This window comes from Ranitomeya variabilis, chromosome 8 (assembly GCF_051348905.1).
Source record: "Ranitomeya variabilis isolate aRanVar5 chromosome 8, aRanVar5.hap1, whole genome shotgun sequence".
NCBI classification, from domain to species: domain Eukaryota; kingdom Metazoa; phylum Chordata; class Amphibia; order Anura; family Dendrobatidae; genus Ranitomeya; species Ranitomeya variabilis.
The window spans coordinates 59,576,278-59,600,599 of record NC_135239.1 but is presented as its reverse complement, the minus strand read 5'-3'; the positions used below and the strand labels follow the sequence as shown (position 1 = coordinate 59,600,599).

General features: G+C 44.9%; 1 protein-coding gene across 2 annotated transcripts in view; it reads left to right on the top strand.

Moving 5' to 3' along the window:
- Positions 1-24,322, top strand: part of PKN2 (protein kinase N2) — a 140,653-nt gene that overhangs the window by 69,653 nt on the left and 46,678 nt on the right. For both annotated transcript variants that reach the window (XM_077276584.1, XM_077276585.1), the window contains exon 2: positions 22,091-22,388. In XM_077276584.1, coding sequence (XP_077132699.1) covers positions 22,091-22,388 — 298 coding nt within the window. The remainder of the gene's footprint in view (positions 1-22,090; positions 22,389-24,322) is intronic.

Genomic DNA, 24,322 nt, shown 5'->3' with positions numbered 1-24,322 from the left:
TTAACTACATTTTTTTTCAAAAAAATTCCAAGCCAGCAGAGGGAAAGCCAGTGACTGGGGGCCGAGGTTTATAGCCTGGGAAGGGGCTAAAGTCCTTGGAGCTTCTCAGGCTATTAATATCAGCTCACAGCTGTATACTTAGTCTTTACTGGCTATTAAAATAGGGGGCTCCCAAAAAAAAATGACGTGGGCCCCCCTATAATTAATAACCATCAAAGGCTAGGCAGACAGCTGCGGGCTGATATTAATAGCTAGCCTAGGAAGGGACCATGGATATTGGGGCCCCCCTGGCTACAAACACCAGTTCACAGCCACCCCAGAAATGGCACATCTCTAAGATGCGCCAATTCTGGCACTTAGCCTCGCTCTTCCCACATGTCCTGTAGTGGTGGCAAGTGGGGTAATTGTTTGGGGGTTAATGTCACCTTTGTACTGTAAGGTGACATCAAGCCCGGCTTAGTAATAGAGAGGCGTCAATAAGACACCTATCCATTACTAATCCTATAGTTGTTACAGATTAAATAAAGACACAGCCTGAATAAAGTCTAATAAAACACCATGCAGTTTTCCCATTTTTATTGTTCTGCTAATTCCCGTAATCGCTCGATCTCCTGCAAAAGAAATTAAAATGATAAACCAACACAAATTGGATTGCAGTGGATGTGGACTTCAGGTAAGAGATTATTTAAATTAGTTTGCATGCGTAGTAAGCTGCGTTTCTGCAGTTATTACACATGTGACTATAAAGATGATGCAGTTTTACCGCATCTAATGATAGTCAATGGGAAACTTACGCTGCGGGGACGGAGCGTCTCCGCATCGTAAATAGACATACTGCTGTCTATAAAGAGGCGCCGCATGTCCGGATATGCAGGTCTGCCGCCTGTGTCTCTGAACGCATATGGGAGATGGGATTTCATGAAAACTCCTCCACTATGCTGTAACATCTGGACACTGCGGCTGTACACAGCGTCAAACCCGCAGCGTTTCCTGACCGCGGAAACATACCCTTAAAAAGAACCATTAGAATGCACCTTTAAAGGGGTATTCCCAATATTTAGTAAGTGTAGTAGTAATATTAGCAAATGCCTCCAATTATAACTGTAGTACAGTTCTTCTGATGTGACATGTTGCTTACCACATGTGCAGGGTATTGTAGTAGCTTTGGTATCCATTGTTACAACCACTAGCAACTAGCTAACTGTGTCACTGAGTGGTCGTAACCATGGATGCCAAAGCTACAGTAATGCCCTACACATGAGGAATGAGACACAGGGAATCAGAAGAACTGTACTACATATCTAATTGGAGGTATTTGCTATTATTATTATTATTATTAATAATAATAATAATAATAATAATAATAATATTACTACAACGTCTACATATTGGGATAGGGTCTTGGAGAAGGGAATACCCCTTTAGGACCTCATGCATTTCTAAACATCCCTATCTCAAGATGGTGCAGATGGATTTGCAGAACCCGGCCGGGACCACTGGACAGAAGGCCGATAGCCACAGATTATTGGCCTTTTCACTGAGTTGTGTGAATTGATTTGTACCCCCTTTACTCCGTACTATGGGGAGGCGGGGTGTATGGCGCTGCGATACAGGATATAGGATCCTTTCTAATATACCGTAAGTGATCATTTTCTCAAGTCTAGATATATATATTTTTTTTTAATTAAAAAAAAAAAGTTTCTGTTTTTTTTTTTTATGCACCCCTCCTCTGCAAAGTAGATGTAGATGGCTTAGCTTTGCAGGACATGTATTGCTCCATCTCTATAAATATTGAAGTCCATATTTAATAAGGTAAGCCGGACATCTGTTCTAAGGAGCTTTAAAAGGAAGAACTGCAGGGGAGAAATGAAGGAGCAGCTGTCAGTGTCTTCTAAAAGGTTTCCTTATTAAAGAGGACGGCACATTGTGCTGTGTGACAGGCGGCCACGGGGAGCCTCATTGTGTGCAACAAATCTGCACATGACATTGTGCCCCTGTGTACAGGCTCATACATGGGATGAGATGTTGTAATTTTCCATAAAATATTGTACATTCACTGAGCGCAAACAGTAGCTGTCAGGAGGAGTGTGTTTGGGCACTTCGATTATTTGGCTCATTATATTTTTGCACTCTTTGTAAGGCCTCGTTCAGACGTCAGGTTTTTGTATCGGTGCGATCCATATTTTTCACAGATAGCATTCGTACCTATGATGGTCTGTGGGGCTTTTGGCATGTCAGATTTTTTTTTTCTTTCTTTCCTTGGACCTAGTGGTCCGTGCAAATTCACAGAAGCAGGTCATATATTGAGTCGAGTGTCGGCTCAAAATCGGGAATGCAAGTCTGAGTCCGCCATCAATGTGCGGTCCGTTTTTCACTAGAAGGGAGAGAAACTTAGTTTTTTTTCAGTGATGAGAAGAAAAAAAAAAAAGTGTTCTGTTGAAAATCACTGACGAAACTCAGTCTTTTTCTGATAAATAAAAACCTGACGTCTTTCAGGCTTATTGCAGACAGTCTGTGCATGGATGGCATTATCCGGATCACACCTAGATTGTAAAACCGGACATATAGAAAAAAAGGATGAGAAACATATGCAGTACAGTGAAAAAAAGTGACTTGTGAACAAGTCCTTACTGTTGAGCCATGTTCATTGCAGACGTTGCTGCCCATGTGAAGCTCCGTGCGCTCGTCTTTCTTGGCTATAAATGGAGTTCTCCTGGACTTTAGTGAATTCTTCCTCTTTAGGGTATGTGCACAACACATTTTTTTTTTTTTCAGCTGGAAACTGCCTGAAAAGTGCTAAGTAAATGTGAACAATAATGACCATCTCCACAGCGATGTAAAACACAAGCTGCTGTGCATGCGTAATTTATTTATTTATTTTTTTCAACCGCTTTAAGCTTCCAAAGCATTTAAAGAAAGTGACCTGAGCGTTCTTCAGGCGGCAGCTTCTGCTCACTATTAGCACATAAAAAGACGTGAAAAGATACAGCAAAAAAAGACGCTTCAGGATAAAACACAGGCGCCGTTTTCCTAAAGCGTCTTTTCCAGGTAATCCTCGGCGTGTAAGCCAGCAACTAAAAAAAACGGCATGCGCTTATACCCAACGTCTATATTTCTGGGTGGTTTCCCGGGCGTTACAGACCCTCTGTTTTTCAGGGACTGGCGGTCGTGCCATCCTCCCTGGCAGATCGGCGCAGGGTCATTGCTGCTCAGACATCCTGTGGATGTGCCAATAGTTCTCACTTTGTTCTGGGCTGTGATATTGGCCTGTAGAAGTGGAGAACAAATCGCTGGCAGCAGGAATCCCAGACTTAATAGACTGACGTATTAGTCTGCTAAGTTCTAGCCAGAATCCTAGGATTTAACTAAATCTGAATCACAGCTCGGGTCTTTGTACGAGAAAGCGCTTCCAGGAACTGCAAACCGGGACGCTCTGGTTACTAACATTGCTGAATGTAAATTGTGCCTCTGATGCCGCTTCTTAACCTGGTTCATCCCACAATGGCGATTACTCAGCTGGGAAATATGCACATTCTCCTGTAATGCCAGTGGCCCATTGTCTGCACCGGGGGCTCGTTACACCACAGCCGCGCTGAGATCTTTTTTTTTTTTTTCCATACATGTTTAGTAGAAGAAACCAAAGACAGAAACATAATGAATAAATACCCTTCAATACCCTTGATCAGGAAACATGTTAACTAAGTATCGTATATTATTTTCATTCATTTAGTTGATTCATGTCAAAGTAACATCCATATGAATGCCAGGACCCACGGTTTCCTAGCAGAAAATTGCCAAAAACCTCATTTTTCTGCCTAGAATGGCAAATGGCCCATACCTTCTGTTCTAAATCTGCCCACTGCTTCAGTACCAGTGGTCCTATGGCCTTCTGTTGGCCTTCTCTGGAGGTATTGTGCCAGCATGTGGCATTCTCTGCACATACAGTATTTACCTCTTACGTTCAGGTTTTATACTACTGATCTGCGCCATGGCTGTAAGTATGTCCTGTGCTTTTACAGAAACCACATCACCTCTTCCACATGTGCAGCGGGGTCTGTACCAGTGTTGGTAAGTTGTCCTGATCACAGTCAGATGCTCCTGGCCAGCTAGGACTGTTCTTCATCCGTCTCTCTTCTGTGCTACACCCGGGTGACTAATGCGGGGATAGGATAACAGAACATTTTTAGATAAATGATTGAAGTCACTTTAAAAGATCGACATTTTTTGTGGTTTCAGAACTCATGTTTAATTCACTAACCTCCTCTATTTAACCCCTTAATGACCGCCAGTACGTCTTTTCACTGACCTGATATATAAGAGACTAGCATCCCCATACAGGTGACAATCCAGCAGCTGTCGGGTGTCTACTATAGCTGACAAAATGCTGCATCAGCCATGATCAGTGTTTGCACCAACCATGGCCGTTTAACCCCTTAGATGCTGCTGTCAATAATGACTACATTTTATAAATAGTTAACAATGTGGGGGCTTCCTCTTTAACCCCATCGGCACCCTGAGATCATGATCGTGTGGTCATGGTGTTTGCCATCGCAATTCATGGCCGAAAAACGGCCTTAGAGTCTGCCTGTTATAGTGACCTGTTCAAACGTTAACGACATTTAGGTGGTAAAAATACACTTTTTCATTCCTGTTATGTCACTTTGCATTAAAGGGAACCTGTGACCCCCAAAATCGAAGGCGAGCTAAGCCCACCGGCATCAGGGGCTTATCTACAGCATTCTGTAATGCTGTAGATAAGCCCCCAATGTATCCTGAAAGATGAGAAAAAGAGGTTATATTATACTCACCCAGGGACGGTCCTGCTGCGGTCCGGTCCGATGGGTGTCGCTGTCCAGGGCCTCCTATCTTCATACGATGACGTCCTCTTCTTGTCTTCATGCTGCGGCTCCGGGCAGGCGTACTTTGTGTGCCCTGTTGAGGTCAGAGCAAAGTACCGCAGTGCGCAGGCGCTGGGCCTCTCTGACCTTTCCTGGCGCCTGCGCACTGCAGTACTTTGCTCTGCCCTCAACAGCGCAGACAAAGTACGCCTGTGCCGGAGCCGCAGCGTGAAGACCAGAGGGCGTGATCGTAAGAAGATGGGAGGCCCCGGACCAGACCGCAGCAGGACCGTCCCTGGGTGAGTATAATCTAACCTCTTTTTCTCATCTTTCAGGATACATTGGGGGGGTTTATCTACAGCGTTCCAGAATGCTGTAGATAAGCCCCTGATGCCGGTGGGCTTAGCCCACCTTCCATTGTGTGGGTGACAGGTTCCCTTTAATTGCTGAAAATCACCTGAAGGGTAAATAAACTACCTGACAGCGGTATTCAATATGTCAGGAAGTGCTGTTTTTAAAATGGTATCACTTCTGGATGTTTTCCAATATATAGGTCACGTCAAACCTGGATAGGTCCCTCAAAAAGTAAATGTTGCTATTTTTATTGAAAAAATTAAAAATTACTGCTACATTTTTCAACCTCCTAAAAGGCTAACAAAATAAAATAACATTTTACAAATGGTGCTGATATGAAGCAGAGATGAGGGAAATGTGATCTATAAATGTTTTTGTGTGGTATGGCTATCTCCGTGGTGGAGAACCTTTTAGACACCCAAGTGCCCAAACTTCAATCCAAAACCCACTTGTTTATCGCAAAGTGCCAACACGGCAATTTACCTGAACACTGAGATTTTAGATTAGAAAAACAACTCGTACATTGGCGCTCTATACAAGTCTATAGTAAAGAGCTTGTAAGCGCTGCACTCCAAGCCTAGGATACTGGCCACCGATTGCAGTGGAGCTCTGTTCTTGAGAATGGAGAGGGTTTTGAATCAAAAGTAAAATTGCAAAGTTGTATATCACTCGTGCGAGGAAATTAATTAAATTAAGTAATTAATTTCTAAATCAAATTTGGGCTGCTACAATATCATGTATCTCTGCTGGTTTTGATTTCTTGGCCTTCTCTTCTCGCCCCTTTCCCTAAACGTGTGCTTGTAGTCAGAGGTAGAAGTTGGGGTGATATTCGGAGGCTCGTACACTAATCTGCGGCAGATCGCTGATGTATCACCAGCAGTGGATTGGTGAGAGGCAGCCGACACCTCATCATGTGCAGGACGCCGGGCGCTCGGCCATTGTTCCCAGACGTGGCTATTTATAGCGATTCTGCATAAACTACTGAAACCACTTCTTGTGACTCGGTAACTGCACAGGAATCTGTTTCCCCTCCACTGTGCTGCTGCCGCCATCGCCTGTGTTCCTCCGATTGGAAGTGACATTTCTTACTATAATCCAGATGCCCATTGTGGCAGCCACGTTGTTGCTACCTGCGCTCCATCTGCACAGGGTGGGAATTCTGCTCATCTTCCTTGTGGCGCTGAAAATCGTCCTGCTGATTTCACACTTCTACAATGAAAGTGGTGAAATTTCATGTGAAAAAACCGCATCAGACATTTGTTGAGATCTCATCCCCGTGGCTGGTACCATAATCCTGTAATCCTCTGTAAAGTTACTGTATGCAACTCCACATGGCAAATCTGCAGGGTTTCTGCTTTCTGTGGACGCACTATAAGGCTGTGTGCACACGTTCTGGATTTTTCGCATTTTTTTTTCACGTTTTTCCACTATCAAAACGCGATAAAAACGCTTAAAATACGCATACATATGCATCCCATCATTTATAATGCATTCAGCAATTTTTGTGCATATGTTGCATTGTTCTCTGCGAAAAAAAATGCATCGCAGAAAAAAACGCAGCAGTTCATTAATTTTGCGTATTTTTTGCGGATTTCCCATTATATTATTTCATCCCAAAAGCTCCGGAAAAATTCGAAAAAAAAAAAACCGCGAAAAATCCGCATGCGGATTTCTTGCAGAAAGTGTCCGGTTTTGTTCAGGAAATTTCTGCAAGAAATCCTGACGTGTGCACATAGCCTTAGGCTGTGTGCACACGTTGCGTTTGTGTTGCTTTTCTTTCTTTTTCTGTATGAATTTGATGCAAAAAATACGAAGCGTTGTACAGTATCAGCAAAGTGAAACCTCGTGCACCTTTTGCTTATTTTGTCTGCAGATTTGCAACCGATTCAGATCTGCAGCGTGTCAATTCTTGCAGCTTTGTATTTTATGCTTTTTTTTTTTTTTGGACTCTGCTTGGAAAAACCTGACACGGATTAGACCACCTTAATGGCTCTATGGCCGCGTTCACACGTTGTGTAAGCCAGTACCAGGAGCGGGTGATAAATCCAGAAGTGGTGACGTGTCTCTATTAGTGATGAGCGAGTGTACTCATTGCTTTGGTTTTCCCAAACACGCTCACGTGGTCTCCGAGTATTTGTTAGTGCTCGGAGATTTCGTTTTTGTTGACGCAGCTGCATGATTTCCGTCTTTAGCCAGCTTGATTACATGTGGGGATTCCCTAGCTACCAGGCAACCCCCACATGTACTCAGGCTGGCTAGTAGATGTAAATCATTCAGCTGCGTGGACAAAAACTAAATCTCCGAGCACTAACAAATACTCGGAGATCACCCGAGTATGCTCAGGAAAACCCAAGCAACGAGTACACTCGCTCATCACTATCTATTATACTTTTCCTCTGATTGTTCCATTCCTGGTTTAGGCTATGTGCACACGTTGAAGATTTGACTGTGGAATTTTCTGTGCAGATTCTGCATTTCTTGGCAGAAAACGCAGGTCAGAATCTGTGCTTTTTTTGGTATGTGCACACATTGCAGACTTTTGTGCGTATTTCTTCCTTTTTTACCCCTGCAGATTTCTATTATGGAATGGGTGCAGAAACGCAGCAGATCTGCAAAAAGAATTGACATGGTCCTTTTTTTTTTAATCTGCGTTTTCCGTTCGGACTGTTCCGCACCATCAGCACTGCATTTTTTTCCCTTCCCCCATGACGGCACACCTGAGAGAGGGGATCCACCCAGTCAGGACAGGAAACCCTACTGAAAAAAAAGGGCGGTACCTCTCTGTCACTTCAGTTGGGTTTCCTGTCCTGACAGGGACCCTTGTGCTGAACACAGCGGTGATTCCACTTACCCAGATCCCGTCCTGGCGTGGAAGAATAGGCAGCGCCTGTGCGTCAGAGTTCGGGTCCTGGATGCGCCGTCCGCAGGTCCTCCGGTTCGCTGCGTCCGAGCGGGCGTTTGTGCAGCATGGTCAGAGGGCCGGGTTCCTTCCATGGCTGCCATGCCGCCCTCCTCTCTCTGCCGGTGTCCAGGTGCGGCGGCCGCTTCCGGGTCGCTCGTCTGACGTCACGTGCAAGGCACGCTGGGAATGGGTGTGTCCGCGTGACGTCGGGGACGGGCGCCGGATCCAAGATGGCGGCGCCCATGAAGAAAATGCCGGCCGATGGATAAAGACTTCGACGGCGCGGCAGAGCAGGGGAGGGGCCACTATTGGGCACCGGAGGAGGCGGGGAGTGCAGTGGATCCCCCATAAAAGGGGTGATAACCACAGAAGACGCACTCGTGCCCAAAAACGTCATCATGGAAGTGGGGCAGCAAGAGCAGCAGCAGCCGCCATCGCAGCAGCAGCAGGAGCTCTCGCCAGATGCCTAGCCGAGCCACCAGCATACCAGGAGCAGCCGCTCAAGTGGTAGGAGCAGAAGTCGTCCTGTCCGGCAAGATTCGTCGGCCTCCAGGAGGGACGCTTCACATGCATCTGTCCAGCCTCCAAAATCGGTACCCTTGATTGTCGGTGGTGGTGAGTGATCTATGTGAATGTCACCCTTATGGTAACAGGTCTATTTTTTCTGTTTTGATCACTAGGGGTCCAGGAAAGCTAGCGGTAAAACAAAGAACCGAGAGTGTGCCCTTTTGTAAAGACCCGCTTACAGTTCAGTGGCAGAAGGATCTCTGTGCTAACTGCATTAGTAAGACTATACAAGAAGAAACCCCTAATTTCGCCACTAGCCTTAAAGCCATAATACAGGCTGAAATAAAAGACTCCTTGAAATTGGCCCTTAATAAACCGAGAAGGAGAAGCCGTAAGGGTACTGTCACACAGTGGCACTTTTGTCGCTACGACGGTACGATCCGTGACGTTCCAGCGATATCCATACGATATCGCTGTGTCTGACACGCAGCAGCGATCAGGGACCCTGCTGAGAATCGTACATCGTAGCAGATCGTTTGGAACTTTCTTTCGTCGCTGGATCTCCCGCTGTCATCGCTGGATCGTTGTGTGTGACAGCGATCCAGCGTTGCGTTCGCTTGTAACCAGGGTAAACATCGGGTTACTAAGCGCAGGGCCGCGCTTAGTAACCCGATGTTTACCGTGGTTGCCAGCGTAAAAGTAAAAAAAAACAAACAGTACATACTTACATTCCGGTGTCTGTCCCCCGGCGTTCTGCTTCTCTGCACTGTGAGCGCTGGCCGGCCGGAAAACACAGCACAGCGGTGACGTCTGACGTCACCGCTGTGCTTTCCGGCTGGCGCAGACACAGTGGAGAGAAGCAGAACGCCGGGGGACAGACACCGGAATGTAAGTATGTACTGTTTTTTTTTTTTTTTACTTTTACGATGGTAACCAGGGTAAACATTGGGTTACTAAGTGCGGCCCTGCGCTTAGTAACCCGATGTTTACCCTGGTTACCCGGGGCCTTCGGCATCATTGGTCGCTGGAGAGCTGACTGTGTGACAGCTCCCCAGCGACCACACAACCACTTACCAACGATCACGGCCAGGTCGTATCGCTGGTCGTGATCGTTGGTAAATCGTATAGTGTGACAGTACCCTTAGGCGTCTACAGAGTCAGATGCCTCTCAGAGACAGGAGAGTCATAAACCATCCCGATCTCCCTCTACCTCCTCGGCCTCTGTCCAGTCTTCAGATTCCTCCTCGGACAGTGATTCAGGAGGTCGTCCATGTTTTCCAGCTGAGGACGTAGACAAATTAGTTAAAGCAGTTAGATCTGCAATGGGTCTTAAAGAGGAGAAGACACCTAGGTCATTAGAAGATGTCATGTTTGGTGGCTTAGAAGAAAGGAGGAAACACACGTTTCCGGTCAATGCGAAAATCAAAGCATTAATTGAGAAAGAGTGGAAAAAACCTGAAAAAAAAATGGGTTCTTTGCCCTCTTCATCCAAAAGGAGATATCCTTATGAGGATAAAGACTCTGAATCCTGGGAGAAGATCCCTAAAATTGACGGGGCAGTAGCCAAATGTTTAAATAGATCATCCCTTCCATTAGAAGACTCGGGTGTTCTTAAAGACCCCTTTGATAAAAAAGCAGATGGTTTTCTGAGACATATCTGGGAAGCCTCAGCGGGGGGCCTGAAGCCAGCAATTGCTGGCACATGTATGGCCCGTGCTCTAAAGGTACCGTCACATTAAGCGACGCTGCAGCGATAGCGACAGTGATGCCGATCGCTGCAGCGTCGCTGTTTGGTCGCTGGAGAGCTGTCACACAGACCGCTCTCCAGCGACCAACGATGCCGAGGTCCCCGGGTAACCAGGGTAAGCATCGGGTTGCTAAGCGCAGGGCCGCGCTTAGTAACCCGATGTTTACCCTGGTTACCAGCGTAAAAGTTAAAAAAACAAACAGCACATACTCACCAGCGCGTCCCTCAGCCTCTGCTTCCTGACACTGACTGAGCTCCGGCCCTAACAGCACAGCGGTGACGTCACCGCTGTGCTTTCACTTTCAGTTTAGGGCCGGCGCTCAGTCAGTGTCAGGAAGCAGAGGCTGAGGGACGCGCTGGTGAGTATGTGCTGTTTGTTTTTTTAACTTTTACGCTGGTAACCAGGGTAAACATCGGGTTACTAAGCGCGGCCCTGCGCTTAGTAACCCGATGTTTACCCTGGTTACCAGTGTAAAATATCGCTGGTATCGTTGCTTTTGCTGTCAAACACGGCGATACACGGCGACCTAGCGACCAAATAAAGTGCAGACCTTCTAGCAGCGACCAGCAATTTCACAGCGGGATCCAGATCGCTGCTGCGTGTCAAATACAGCGATATCGCTATCCAGGTCGCTGCAACGTCACGGATCGCTGGCGATATCGCCTAGTGTGATGGTACCTTAATGGTCTGGCTACAGCAGATAAAGGATCAGCTAAGGGACAAAGTACCCAGAACCGACATCCTTGCAAATATATCTTTAGTGCAAGAAGCAGCAGCTCTTTTGGCAGACTCTTCTGCAGATTCCGCAAGACTAACGGCCAGAGCAGCGAGCTTGTCCAATGCGGCAAGAAGAGCCCTTTGGCTCAAGGGTTGTCCGGGGGATTTGCCATCTAAACACAAGCTGTGCTCCATTCCATGTGACGGCCAACTTCTTTTTGGGAAAAAACTTGAAGAGATCCTGGAACATGCAGGAGATGAAAAGAAAGTTTTTCCCAATATCCCTAAAGATTCCAAAAAAACTTTTTTTCGGAGGAGAAGATATAACTGGTCGCCCCCCAGGGGAGAGGAAAAATTGGGACTTTAAGGATAAGAGAGGATCGGGCTATATGTTTAAAGGGCCCTCTACAAAGGCAAAAAAATCCCCCCAATGACATTACGCCAGAAGTGGGAGGAAGACTCTCCCTCTTCTTTCCGGCCTGGGTAAATATCTCCCCCAGTACCTGGGTCATGAATATTATCAAAGACGGCCTAAAAATAAAATTCGTCTGTCCACCCATGCGAAACTTTATAATAACTCCCTGAAGAAAATCCCAGCAGGAACAATCTGCCCTGGAAACCGAGGTCTTGGGACTTATCCACAAAAAGGTTCTTCAGGAAGTCCCGATTCAGGAAGAAAGAGACTGGTTTTACTCCCCCCTCTTCTTAATCCAAAAACTGGATGGTTCTTGGAGAACTATAATAAATCTAAGGAAGCTCAACCAATCTATAGAGAACTACTCCTTCAAGATGGAGTCTATAAACACGACCATAAAACTTCTCTTCCAACACTGCTTCAGGGCAGTAATAGACTTAAAGGATGCATACTACCATATACCAATACATCAGGAATATCGGAAATACTTGAGTAGCTCGGTAAAGCATTACCAATATACAGCCCTTCCATTCGGCCTGTCTACAGCCCCCAGAGTTTTCACCAAAATAATGGTGGAAGTAATGTCATACCTCCGGTCCCGGGACGTAGTAATTGTCCCATATCTGGACGATTTCCTTGTAATAGGGAGGTCAGAGTCCCACTGCACTCATCAAGTATCAGTGGTAACATCAACTCTAATGGAGCTGGGTTGGATAATAAATATCCCCAAGTCAAGATTACTACCAGTAAAACTACAGTCCTTCCTGGGGTTAATGCTGGACTCCGAGCGTCAGCTCTGCCTCCTTCCAGAAAACAAAGTAGCCAAGATAATAAACCTGGCCAGTACAGCAATACATCAACCAGCAATGACTCTGAGAAAGGCGATGTCCCTACTAGGCTCGTTAACATCGTGTATTCCGGCAGTAGGATGGGCACAATTCCACCTAAGACAACTACAGTGGGAAGTTCTCTCAGCTCAAAGACTGTTAAGAGGGCATTTAGAAGGAAATCTATGTCTCTCCCTGGGCGTAAGGGATTCCCTAGTTTGGTGGACGGTGGAAGACCACCTGACTATGGGGGTCCAGTGGCAAAATCCGGTCAAAGACATCATCACGACCGACGCAAGCGGTACAGGTTGGGGGGCTCACCTGAGGTCTCACTCTGTACAAGGAACCTGGTCCTTACGAGAAAAAAAACTATGGGTCAAACGAAAAAGAGCTATGGGCAGTGGAGAAAGCCCTAAGACATTTTCTCCCTTTACTCCGGGGTTCCAATACTCGAATCCTGACGGACAATCGAGCAGTGGTGGCATTTGTCAATCATCAGGGGGGGGGACGAGGTCCAAAGGCCTCATGGAAGCATCAAAACTACTTTCAGTTGGCAGAACAACACCTGTCATCTCTGTCGGCGCTACACATCAAAGGCATAGAAAACACACAAGCAGACTTCCTGAGTCGCAGAGGCATAAGACAGGGGGAATGGTCCCTAAACCCCCAGATATTCCAACAAATAGTCCAAGCCTGGGGCACACCAGAAATAGACTTGTTTGCCAACTCACACAACAAAAAAAGTCAAAAAGTACTGCTCCTTAACCCCTTCACCCCCAAGGGTGGTTTGCACGTTAATGACCGGGCCAATTTTTACAATTCTGACCACTGTCCCTTTATGAGGCTATAACTCTGGAACGCTTTGACGGATCTTGGCGATTCTGACATTGTTTTCTCGTGACATATTGTACTTCATGTTAGTGGTAAAATTTATTCGATATAACTTGCGTTTATTTGTGAAAAAAATGGAAATTTGGCGAAAATTTTGAAAATTTTGCAATTTTCCAACTTTGAATTTTTATGCCCTTAAATCACAGACATATGTCACGCAAAATACTTAATAAGTAACATTTCCCACATGTCTACTTTACATCAGTACAATTTTGGAACCAAAATTTTTTTTTGTGACGGAGTTATAAGGGTTAAAAGTTGACCAGCAATTTCTCATTTTTACAACACCATTTTTTTTTAGGGACCACATCTCATTTGAAGTCATTTTGAGGGGTCTATATGATAGAAAATACCCAAGTGTGATACCATTCTAAAAACTGCACCCCTCAAGGTACTCAAAACCACTTTCAAGAAGTTTATTAACCCTTCAGGTGTTTCACAGGAATTTTTGGAATGTTTAAATAAAAATGAACATTTAACTTTTTTTCACACAAAATTTATTTCAGCTCCAATTTGTTTTATTTTACCAAGGGTAACAGGAGAAAATGGACCGCCAAAGTTGTTGTACAATTTGTCCTGAGTACGCTGATACCCCATATGTGGGGGTAAACCACTGTTTGGGCGTATGGCAGAGCTCGGAAGGAAAGGAGCGCCATTTGACTTTTCAATGCAAAATTGACTGGAATTGAGATGGGACGCCATGTTGCGTTTGGAGACCCCCTGATGTGCCTAAACACTGAAACCCCCTACAAGTGACACCATTTTGGAAAGTAGACCCCCTAAGGAACTTATCTTGATGTGTGGTGAGCACTTTGACCCACCAAGTGCTTCACAGAAGTTTATAATGCAGAGCCGTAAAAATAAAAAATCATATTTTTTCACAAAAATGATCTTTTCGCCCCCAATTTTTTATTTTCCCAAGGGTAAGAGAAGAAATTGGACCCCAAAAAATGTTGTGCAATTTGTCCTGAGTACGATGATACCCCATATGTGGGTGTAAACCATTGTTTGGGCGCATGGCAGAGCTTGGAAGGGAAGGAGCGCCATTTGACTTTTCAATGCAAAATTGACTGGAATTGAGATGGGACGCCATGTTGCGTTTGGAGAGCCCCTGATGTGCCTAAACACTGAAACCCCCTACAAGTGACACCATTTTGGAAAGTAGACCCCCTAAGGAACTTATCTTGATGTGTGGTGAGCACTTTGACCCACCAAGTGCTTCACAGAAGTTTATAATGCAGAGCCGTAAAAATAAAAAATCATATTTTTTCACAAAAATGATCTTTTCGCCCCCAATTTTTTATTTTCCCAAGGGTAAGAGAAGAAATTGGACCCCAAAAAATGTTGGCCAATTTGTCCTGAGTACGCTGATACCCCATATGTGGGTGTAAACCATTGTTTGGGCGCATGGCAGAGCTTGGAAGGGAAGGAGCGCCATTTGACTTTTCAATGCAAAATTGACTGGAATTGAGATGGGACGCCATGTTGCGTTTGGAGAGCCCCTGATGTGCCTAAACATTGAAACTCCCTACAAGTGACACCATTTTGGAAAGTAGACCCCCTAAGGAACTTATCTAGATGTGTGGTGAGCACTTTGACCCACCAAGTGCTTCACAGAAGTTTATAATGCAGAGCCGTAAAAATAAAAAATCATATTTTTTCACAAAAATGATCTTTTTGCCCCCAATTTTTTATTTTCCCAAGGGTAAGAGAAGAAATTGGACCCCAAAAAATGTTGGCCAATTTGTCCTGAGTACGCTGATACCCCATATGTGGGTGTAAACCATTGTTTGGGCGCATGGCAGAGCTTGGAAGGGAAGGAGCGCCATTTGACTTTTCAATGCAAAATTGACTGGAATTGAGATGGGACGCCATGTTGCGTTTGGAGAGCCCCTGATGTGCCTAAACATTGAAACTCCCTACAAGTGACACCATTTTGGAAAGTAGACCCCCTAAGGATCTTATCTAGATGTGTTTTGAGAGCTTTGAACCCCCAAGTGTTTCACTACAGATTATAACGCAGAGCCGTGAAAATAATTTTTATTTTTTTTCTCAAAAATGATTTTTTAGCACCCAGCTTTGTATTTTTACAAGGGTAACAGAATAAATTGGACCCCAAAATTTGTTTTCCAATTTGTCCTGAGTACGCTGATACCCCATATGTGGGGGGGAACCACTGTTTGGGCGCATGACAGAGCTCGGAAGGGAAGGAGCGCCATTTGGAATGCAGCCTTAAATGGATTGGTCTGCAGGCGTCACGTTGCATTTGCAGAGCCCCTGATGTACCCAAACAGTACAAACCCCCCACAAGTGACCCCATATTGGAAACTAGACCTCCCAAGGAACTTATCTAGATGTGTTGTGAGAACTTTGAACCCCCAAGTGTTTCACTACAGTTTATAACGCAGAGCCGTGAAAATAAAACATCTTTTTTTTCCCACAAAAATGATTTTTAGCCCCCCAAATTTTTATTTTCCTAAGGATAACAAGAGAACTTGGACCCCAGAAGTTGTTGTTCAATTTGTCCCGAGTACACTGATAACACATATGTTGGGGTAAACCCCTTTTTGGGCGCACGGGAGAGCTCGGAAGGGAAGGAGCACTGTTTTACTTTTTCAACGCAGAATTGGCTGGAATTGAGATTGGACGCCATGTCGCGCTTGGAGAGCCCCTGATGTGCCTGGACAGTGGAAACTCCCCAATTCTACCTGAAACCCTAACCCAAACACACCCCTAACCCTAATCCCAACGGTAACCCTAACCACACCCCTAGCCCTGACACACCCATAATTCTAATCCCAACCCTAATCCAAACGTAAATGTAATCCAAACCCTAACTTTACCTCCAACCCTAGCCCTAACCCTACCCCTAACCCTAACCCTAAACGTGACTGAAATACGTGTCACTAAAATACGTGGCACTGAAATACGTGGCACTGAAATACGTGGCACTGAAATACGTGGCACTGAAATACGTGGCACTGAAATACGTGGCACTGAAATACGTGGCACTGAAATACGTGGCACTGAAATACGTGGCACTGAAATACGTGATACGTGGCACTTAAATACGTGGCACTGAAACACGTGGCACTGAAATACGTGATACGTGGCACTGAAATACGTGGCACTGAAATACGTGGCACTGAAATACGTGGCACTGAAATACGTGGCACTTAAATACATGGCACTGAAATATGTGATACGTGGCACTGAAATACGTGGCACTGAAATACGTGGCACTGAAATACGTGGCACTTAAATACGTGGCACTTAAATACGTGGCACTGAAATATGTGATACGTGGCACTGAAACACGTGGCACTGAAATACGTGGCACTGAAATACGTGGCACTGAAATACGTGGCACTGAAATACGTGGCACTGAAATACGTGGCACTGAAATACGTGGCACTGAAATACGTGGCACTGAAATACGTGGCACTAAAATATGTGGCACTGAAATACGTGATACGTGGCACTGAAATACGTGATACGTGGCACTGAAATACGTGGCACTGAAACACGTGGCACTGAAATACGTGATACGTGGCACTGAAATACGTGGCACTGAAATACGTGGCACTGAAATACGTGGCACTGAAATACGTGGCACTGAAATACGTGGCACTGAAATATGTGATACGTGGCACTGAAATACGTGGCACTGAAACACGTGGCACTGAAATACGTGGCACTGAAATACGTGGCACTGAAATACGTGGCACTGAAATACGTGGCACTGAAATACGTGGCACTAAAATATGTGGCACTGAAATACGTGATACGTGGCACTGAAATACGTGGCACTGAAACACGTGGCACTGAAATACGTGATACGTGGCACTGAAATACGTGGCACTGAAATACGTGGCACTGAAATACGTGGCACTGAAATACGTGGCACTGAAATACGTGGCACTGAAATACGTGGCACTGAAATACGTGGCACTGAAATACGTGATACGTGGCACTGAAATACGTGGCACTGAAACACGTGGCACTGAAATACGTGATACGTGGCACTGAAATACGTGGCACTGAAATACGTGGCACTGAAATACGTGGCACTGAAATACGTGGCACTGAAATACGTGGCACTATGACTGTCAGAAAATGTTCATTAAACGGTTAGGGATGAGTTTAGGGGTAGGGTTAGGGTTTGGATCCCTTTATCACCTTGATGGTGGTGGGTGGCTTTTCAGTGTGTTTTCTGTTTTTTTTTGATAAAAATGCATGCGTTTTTAACGCAAACAAACGCATGTGCTTAAAAACGCAAGAAAATACTGCAGGTTGTATTTCTGAAAATGAACGCATGCAGAAAAAAACCGCATGCGTTTGAAAACGCGACCAAACGCGTACAAAAAAAACGCATGCGTTTTCAATGTCAAATATAGGGAAAAAACGCATGCGTTTTTTTGTGCAAAAAACGCTGCAGACAAAAACGCAAGTGTGAAACCAGCGACGCTTTTTATAGCAAAAAAGTTTTTGCGTCTCCACATTTTGAGACCTATAATTTTTCCACATTTTGCTCCACAGAGTCATGTGAGGTCTTGTTTTTTGCGGGACGAGTTGACGTTTTTATTGGTAACATTTTAGGACACGTGACCATTTTTGATCGCTTTTTATTCCGATTTTTGTGAGGCAGAATGACCAAAAACCTGCTATTCATGAATTTCTTTTGGGAGAGGCGTTTATACCGTTCCGCGTTTGGTAAAATTGATAAAGCAGTTTTATTCGTCGGGTCAGTACGATTACAGCGATATCTCATTTATATCATTTTTTTATGTTTTGGCGCTTTTATACGATAAAAACTAAAATATAGAAAAAATAATTATTTTGGTATCGCTTTATTCTCAGGACTATAACTTTTTTATTTTTTTGCTGATGATGCTGTATGGCGGCTTGTTTTTTGCGGGACAAGATGACGTTTTCAGCGGTACCATGGTTATTTATATCAGTCTTTTTGATCGCGTGTTATTCCACTTTTTGTTCGGCGGTATGGTAATAAAGCGTTGTTTTTTGCCTCGTTTTTTTTTTTTTTTTCTTACGGTGTTTACTGAAGGGGTTAACTAGTGGGGCAGTTTTATAGGTTGGGTCGTTACGGACGCGGCGATACTAAATATGTGTACTTTTATTGTTTTGTTTTTTTTATTTAGATAAAGAAATGTATTTATGGGAATAATATATTTTTTTTTATTATTATTTATTTAGGAATTTTTTTTTTTTTTTTTTTACACATGTGGAAAAATTTTTTTTTTACTTTTTTACTTTGTCCCAGGGGGGGACATCACAGATCATTGATCTGGCAGTGTGCACAGCACTCTGCCAGATCGACGATCTGCTGTGCAGGGCTGCAGGCTTTCCAAGTGTCTGCTCTGAGCAGACACTCGGTAAGCCACCTCCCTCCCTGCAGGACCCGGATGCCGCGGCCATCTTGGATCCGGGACCTGCGGCGAGGAGGGAGGTAGGAGACCCTCAGAGCAACGCGATCACATCGCGTTGCTCCGGGGGTCTCAGGGAAGCCCGCAGGGAGCCCCCTCCCTGCGCGATGCTTCCCTATACCGCCGGTACACTGCGATCATGTTTGATCGCGGTGTGCCGGGGGTTAATGTGCCGGGGGCGGTCCGTGACCGCTCCTGGCACATAGTGCCGGATGTCAGCTGCGATATGCAGCTGACACCCGGCCGCGATCGGCCGCGCTCCCCCCGTGAGCGCCGCTGATCGATGATGACGTACTATCCCGTCGGCGGTCATACGGGCCCACCCCACCTCGACGGGATAGTACGTCTGATGTCAGGAAGGGGTTAAATCCAAGAGAACATCCCTTCGCAGTAGATGCCCTACTGATACCCTGGAAATTCTCTCTGGCCTATGCATTCCCCCCAATAGTGATGATTCCAGCTGTGATCCGGAAGATCAGAGAGGATCAGGCGAAAATTATCTTCATAGCTCCATTTTGGCCAAGGAGACCATGGTTCTCCCTTCTAAGGCAGATGTCAGTAACGGACCCATGGATTCTGCCAGAGGTTCCGGACCTGCTAACCCAGGGCCCAGTGACCCACTCTCTGGTGAAGGGCTTCCATCTGGCAGCCTGGAATTTGAGAGGGCGTTACTAAGTCGCCAAGGATTCTCACCGGGTTTAATCTCCACTCTATTGAAAAGCAGAAAACCCATAACCTCTAGGATCTATGGTAGGACATGGAAAAAATTTCTTAACTTCCTGGGTGAACCATTGGGGAAGGTGGCTCCAGTGGGTCCTATCCTAGAATTTCTGCAAGCAGGATTACATCTTGGGTTAGCAACCAGCACCCTTAAAGTTCAGGTTTCAGCCTTGGGGGCCCTATATAACTGTACTCTTGCCTCAAATAGATGGGTTTCGCGATTCGTAAAATCTTGTAGTAGATCTCGGCCGGTCGTTATCCCAAAAATCCCTCCTTGGGATCTAAATTTAGTCTTAGAAGCCCTAACTAAACACCCTTTTGAGCCCTTGCAGGAGTTATCACCTAAGTTACTTACCCTTAAAACAGTTCTACTAGTAACCTTAACATCGGCACATAGGGTAAGTGATTTACAGGCCCTGTCAATATGCCCTCCTTATACTCAGGTTTTTGATGACAGGATCGTTCTAAGACAAGACCTGGCTTATCTCCCCAAGGTGGTTCAAAAATTCCATAGGAGTCAAGAGATTACTTTACCATCATTCTGTAGTAATCCTAAAAATCCAGGGGATCAAAAGTTCCACATGCTAGATGTGAGAAGATCTATGTTACAATACATATCTATCACCCACCAGGCGGACGCGCTTCCACACAACTCCACCAGAGCTGCCCTATGGGAACTCGGCTCTTTCTCCACTCCTCTACCTCTTTGGCATAAGTGAGGTTTTGATAAAGACCCGCTGGGGTCGAAACGTTACCCGAATTGAATAGTCCGCCACCCATTTACCTCCTAAAAAAGCACCTGGTGATGTTTATTGTATATGTTAATAAAGAAACTACACAGTTTGCTGAACTTTCAACCAATTGAGTACGGCTGATTTTTCCTATACAATACATATCTATGACTAGTCAGTGGAGGAAAGACCAAACCCTATTCGTAGCCTTTCAGGGTAGCAAAAGAGGGTGTGGGGTAGCTAAAAGTACTATTGCTAGATGGATTAGGGAGGCAATTAGTTTATCCTAATCTGCGGGTGGCACTCCGGTTCCTGAAGGCATCAAGGCTCACTCCACCAGAGCCGTGGCTACCTCCTGGGCAGAAAAAGCTGAGGTATCAATTGATCAAATTTGCAAGGCCGCTACCTGGTCCTCACCCTCAACTTTTTTCAAGCACTACCGGCTAGATCTTTCTTCCTCTGCTGACCTAACCTTTGGTAGAAGGGTACTACAAGCGGTGGTCCCTCCCTAAGGTTTCATTCTACAAAAGTCTCTCAGGTGTGCCGTCATGGGGGAAGGGAAAACACCAAGGTTACTTACCGGTAGCCGGCTTTTCCGGAACCCATGACGGCACCCGTATATTCCCCCCTTTTATCACCCCTTCGGTGTGCACTATTGCTTTGGGTGCTTTTTTAGTTAATATGATGTGGTGATGGATTGCCATGTATACTAACCAGGGGGGCCTCTCATGCTCTGAAAACCAACTGAAGCGACAGAGAGGTACCGCCCTTTTATTTTCAGTAGGGTTTCCTGTCCTGACTGGGCGGATCCCCTCTCAGGTGTGCCGTCACGGGTTCCGGAAAAACCGGCTACCGGTAAGTAACCTTGGTGTTTTTTCCATTAATTTACATTGCACTGTAAATCACTTGTGGATCTGCATTGTTTCTGCTGCAATGTGCACATACCCTGAGGCTTACAGATACTGATGTAAAATACTGACCAAATACTGAGTGTGTGAACGTGGCCAAAGATGTGTACAGACCCACATAATACAGAGGCTGAAATCCTGTCTCCTGCCATACGTCTTCTAGTAAATGGCGTTAGATTTGTCAAATACAGTGCGACGACGTGAATTTAGCTGACCTTTCCGAGTGTAGGACTACGTGCCCACAATGATTTCTCAGGGAGTATTTAATGCTGTATATTGCGATTTTGGAAAGAAATGCTAGTAAGCTATTTTTACTTAATGGATGCAGAAAATCTGCAACATCATAAACGAACTGAAAGCTGAGTGTGGGATCGTAGCCTTATATTTGTGGGTGTAACTGGTATGACGGGCAGGTGTGTGTTAGTACTACACGTGTGTGCGGTGTTAGCAGGGTGCACTGAAATGTGAGGTCTGAGATATAAGATCCGCGACCATTAAATATTCAGTGATGGTTTCATCAGCTGCTCCCAGTACACACCGGCTTGTAATCAGTGTGGAATAGAAGAGGGCTTTCTTCTGAAATAATTATAACCCAGTTGTGGCCAGATTCTGCCTGTGCATCGTCCTGGTATGAGAGGTGCCAACACAAGGCTGGTCACTTCCGATAGCGATTGTCCACGGTTCTTGCCCACGGTTCTTGCTCTGTATTCAGACATGCAGAAGAAGATGAAAACATTATATGTACACGTAGGCTTCTGCTGTAGAAATGGTTTAGGGCTTATTCTCATTATTGCCGTACTTCTCACACATTGGATTGGGTACGCTTCCTGTGGGCTCATTAATGTGCCATTTTTTTGCAGTTGATCTGATCTGTTTTCACTGAATGCGGATTCTAATCTATCATTGATAATTGTGAAAATGAACGATCATCTCAGGAGGAGAAATAAGCAGATTGTCCTAATAAAATATATTACAATATGTCTTGACTGTCTATGCCGAAGGCCGTTACTTTTGTGTTATCGCGTGTTGTATTAGTATATACATACTGTATCCACTACCTGACATTATTTTTTTTCTTTTTTTTATAGGACACCAGAAGTCACATAGCTCCCGAACCCTTGAGTATTAATCAAAAACTAGATTTTTCCGATCCTCTTACACAGCCAAATTTGGATGAAATAAAAGATCAGATCAAGCGCGAAATTAGAAAAGAACTTAAAATTAAAGAAGGCGCGGAGAATCTACGCAAGGTTACAACAGATAAAAAGAACTTGGCGTACGTGGATAATATATTAAAAAAGTCCAACAAAAAACTGGAGGAGCTACACAACAGCCTGCAAGAAATAAACGCACACATCGTGGTGCGGGAAGCCGAGGATCTGCCAGGTATGGACTGTATACATGGACCCATGACTTGTGGTGTGGTGGCACGTACCGTATGTTACTGTTTCTCTATGATCAGTAAGGGCGTGTTTAGACAAATGGGTCATCGGTGCACAATCAGCCGTTGGGACGATCTTTCCTGGTTATTCGCATGTGTCGACACCCTGACGATCACCCGACATATGCGCAAAATGCTGTTCATTATGCGAGTGGATCATTTATGCCAGCAAAAATAAAAAACATCGTCCGACATCATTCACTATAACCAAGCTGTGCTGCAGATAACCTGTTGAGACTGAACGATCGTATTTGTGACGGTCCTGTCCCCAACACTAACTTTAAGCGCCAAGCAAGTTTTGTTATATTGGCGATCGGTGATCACTAAGGTACATTGACATGTTCACGTGTGTGAGAACACTTTATTTTTTTTCTTTGTGTCTGCACCAAAATAACTAATAGCAATCATACAGATTGTTTGTTTTTGCTGAGTTTTTTTGAGTGTTTTTGGTGCAGATTTGACGCACACTTTTTTTTACATGCAGTCTTTTTCTTGCTCTCCTCCATAGAGGCCAACCAACAATGCACCCAAAAAAGTGCATGTTTTCCGCATCATCCCTTGATGAACGGTGGGTTTGAGTTTTCACATTCCTTTTTGCTTGAACTGTTAAAGGCAACAAAATGGGGAAAAAACGCAGCATTTACGCCATTGTTGATATATGGAATGAATGGACCAGAACACTGAACTGCAATGTTTCATCCCCATAATGACCAAGCACCATAAATGTATGGCCCTTGGTTCTGCGCTTTCACCCTGCACCATTGTAAATTGAGTGGTTTGTTACCACATTTATTTTTCGGGGTTAATATCGCTCACTGATTGCTGCATGGTGTATAGAAGCATTGGCGCAGCCGATGCCTCTGTAGGACCCGGCGGTCACATGATCATTTTTGCTAATGACTTGTCCCACTCCAGTGTGCTGTTTTTCCTTGGAAGGCTATGTCTTTTTTAGGCGGATTTTGCTCAGAAGCTGCCCCATAAAATGAGCATGATGCACAGCAAGGCGAAAACGCCATTGCTGTGCACATGTTCTGTCTTGTGCCACTTCTTTTAACCGCTTCAGGATTTGGTAACACTGATATGGTTAAAATAAGTGACACGTTCATTCTTATGGCAACTCTGACTATGAAGCCGCCCACTCTCTATACTTAAAAATAGATGGAGTAGAAAACATCAGCAAGAAGCCAACCCAAGAACAGAGGCAAAAGGCTTCAGGAATACCACCGACTCCTGGGAAAACTCAGCAGCTGTGCTGGCATAAAAAAACCACGCTGTGTGCACGTCGCGTACCTGGGGCTGCTATGTTACAGCGGAGGAAAAATTGTGTCCTAGGGATCTTTCTTACATGTATTTGGGGTTTACACGACCGGACTACTAACCCGGCTAATTAATTCATCAGATTCAGTATGAAACGTCCAACTGAAAAAATAGAAACCAAAAAAATGTAAAGCCAAAAATTACTTATTTTCCAAATTTGCATTGCAAAAAAAAATAACACTAAAATTAATCTAATTTGCACCGCAGAAAAGTACAAAACCTCATACAGCTACGGCGGTAAAGATAAAGGGTATGGCTACTGAAAAAAGCAGAAATTAATAAAAATTTTAAAAAAATTGGCCAATTAATGAGGCCCCGTCTGTCTGGTTTGGTCTTTAAAGGGGGTGTCCAGGTTTGGCACAAACGTCTGCAGTCACTCTATGAATGGGGAGAAGCCGTTCATGTCTAGTTGTAATTTGGCGCCGGACAGTCCTGATGGTGCGATCTGTGCTGCCGCATGGAGTGACTGCAGACTCTCTTGCCAAACCTGGACAACTTTTTTTTAAAGGGTTAATGATGTAGACCTTGTGCTGCCATATTTAGTCCCACTCGTTTAACGGTT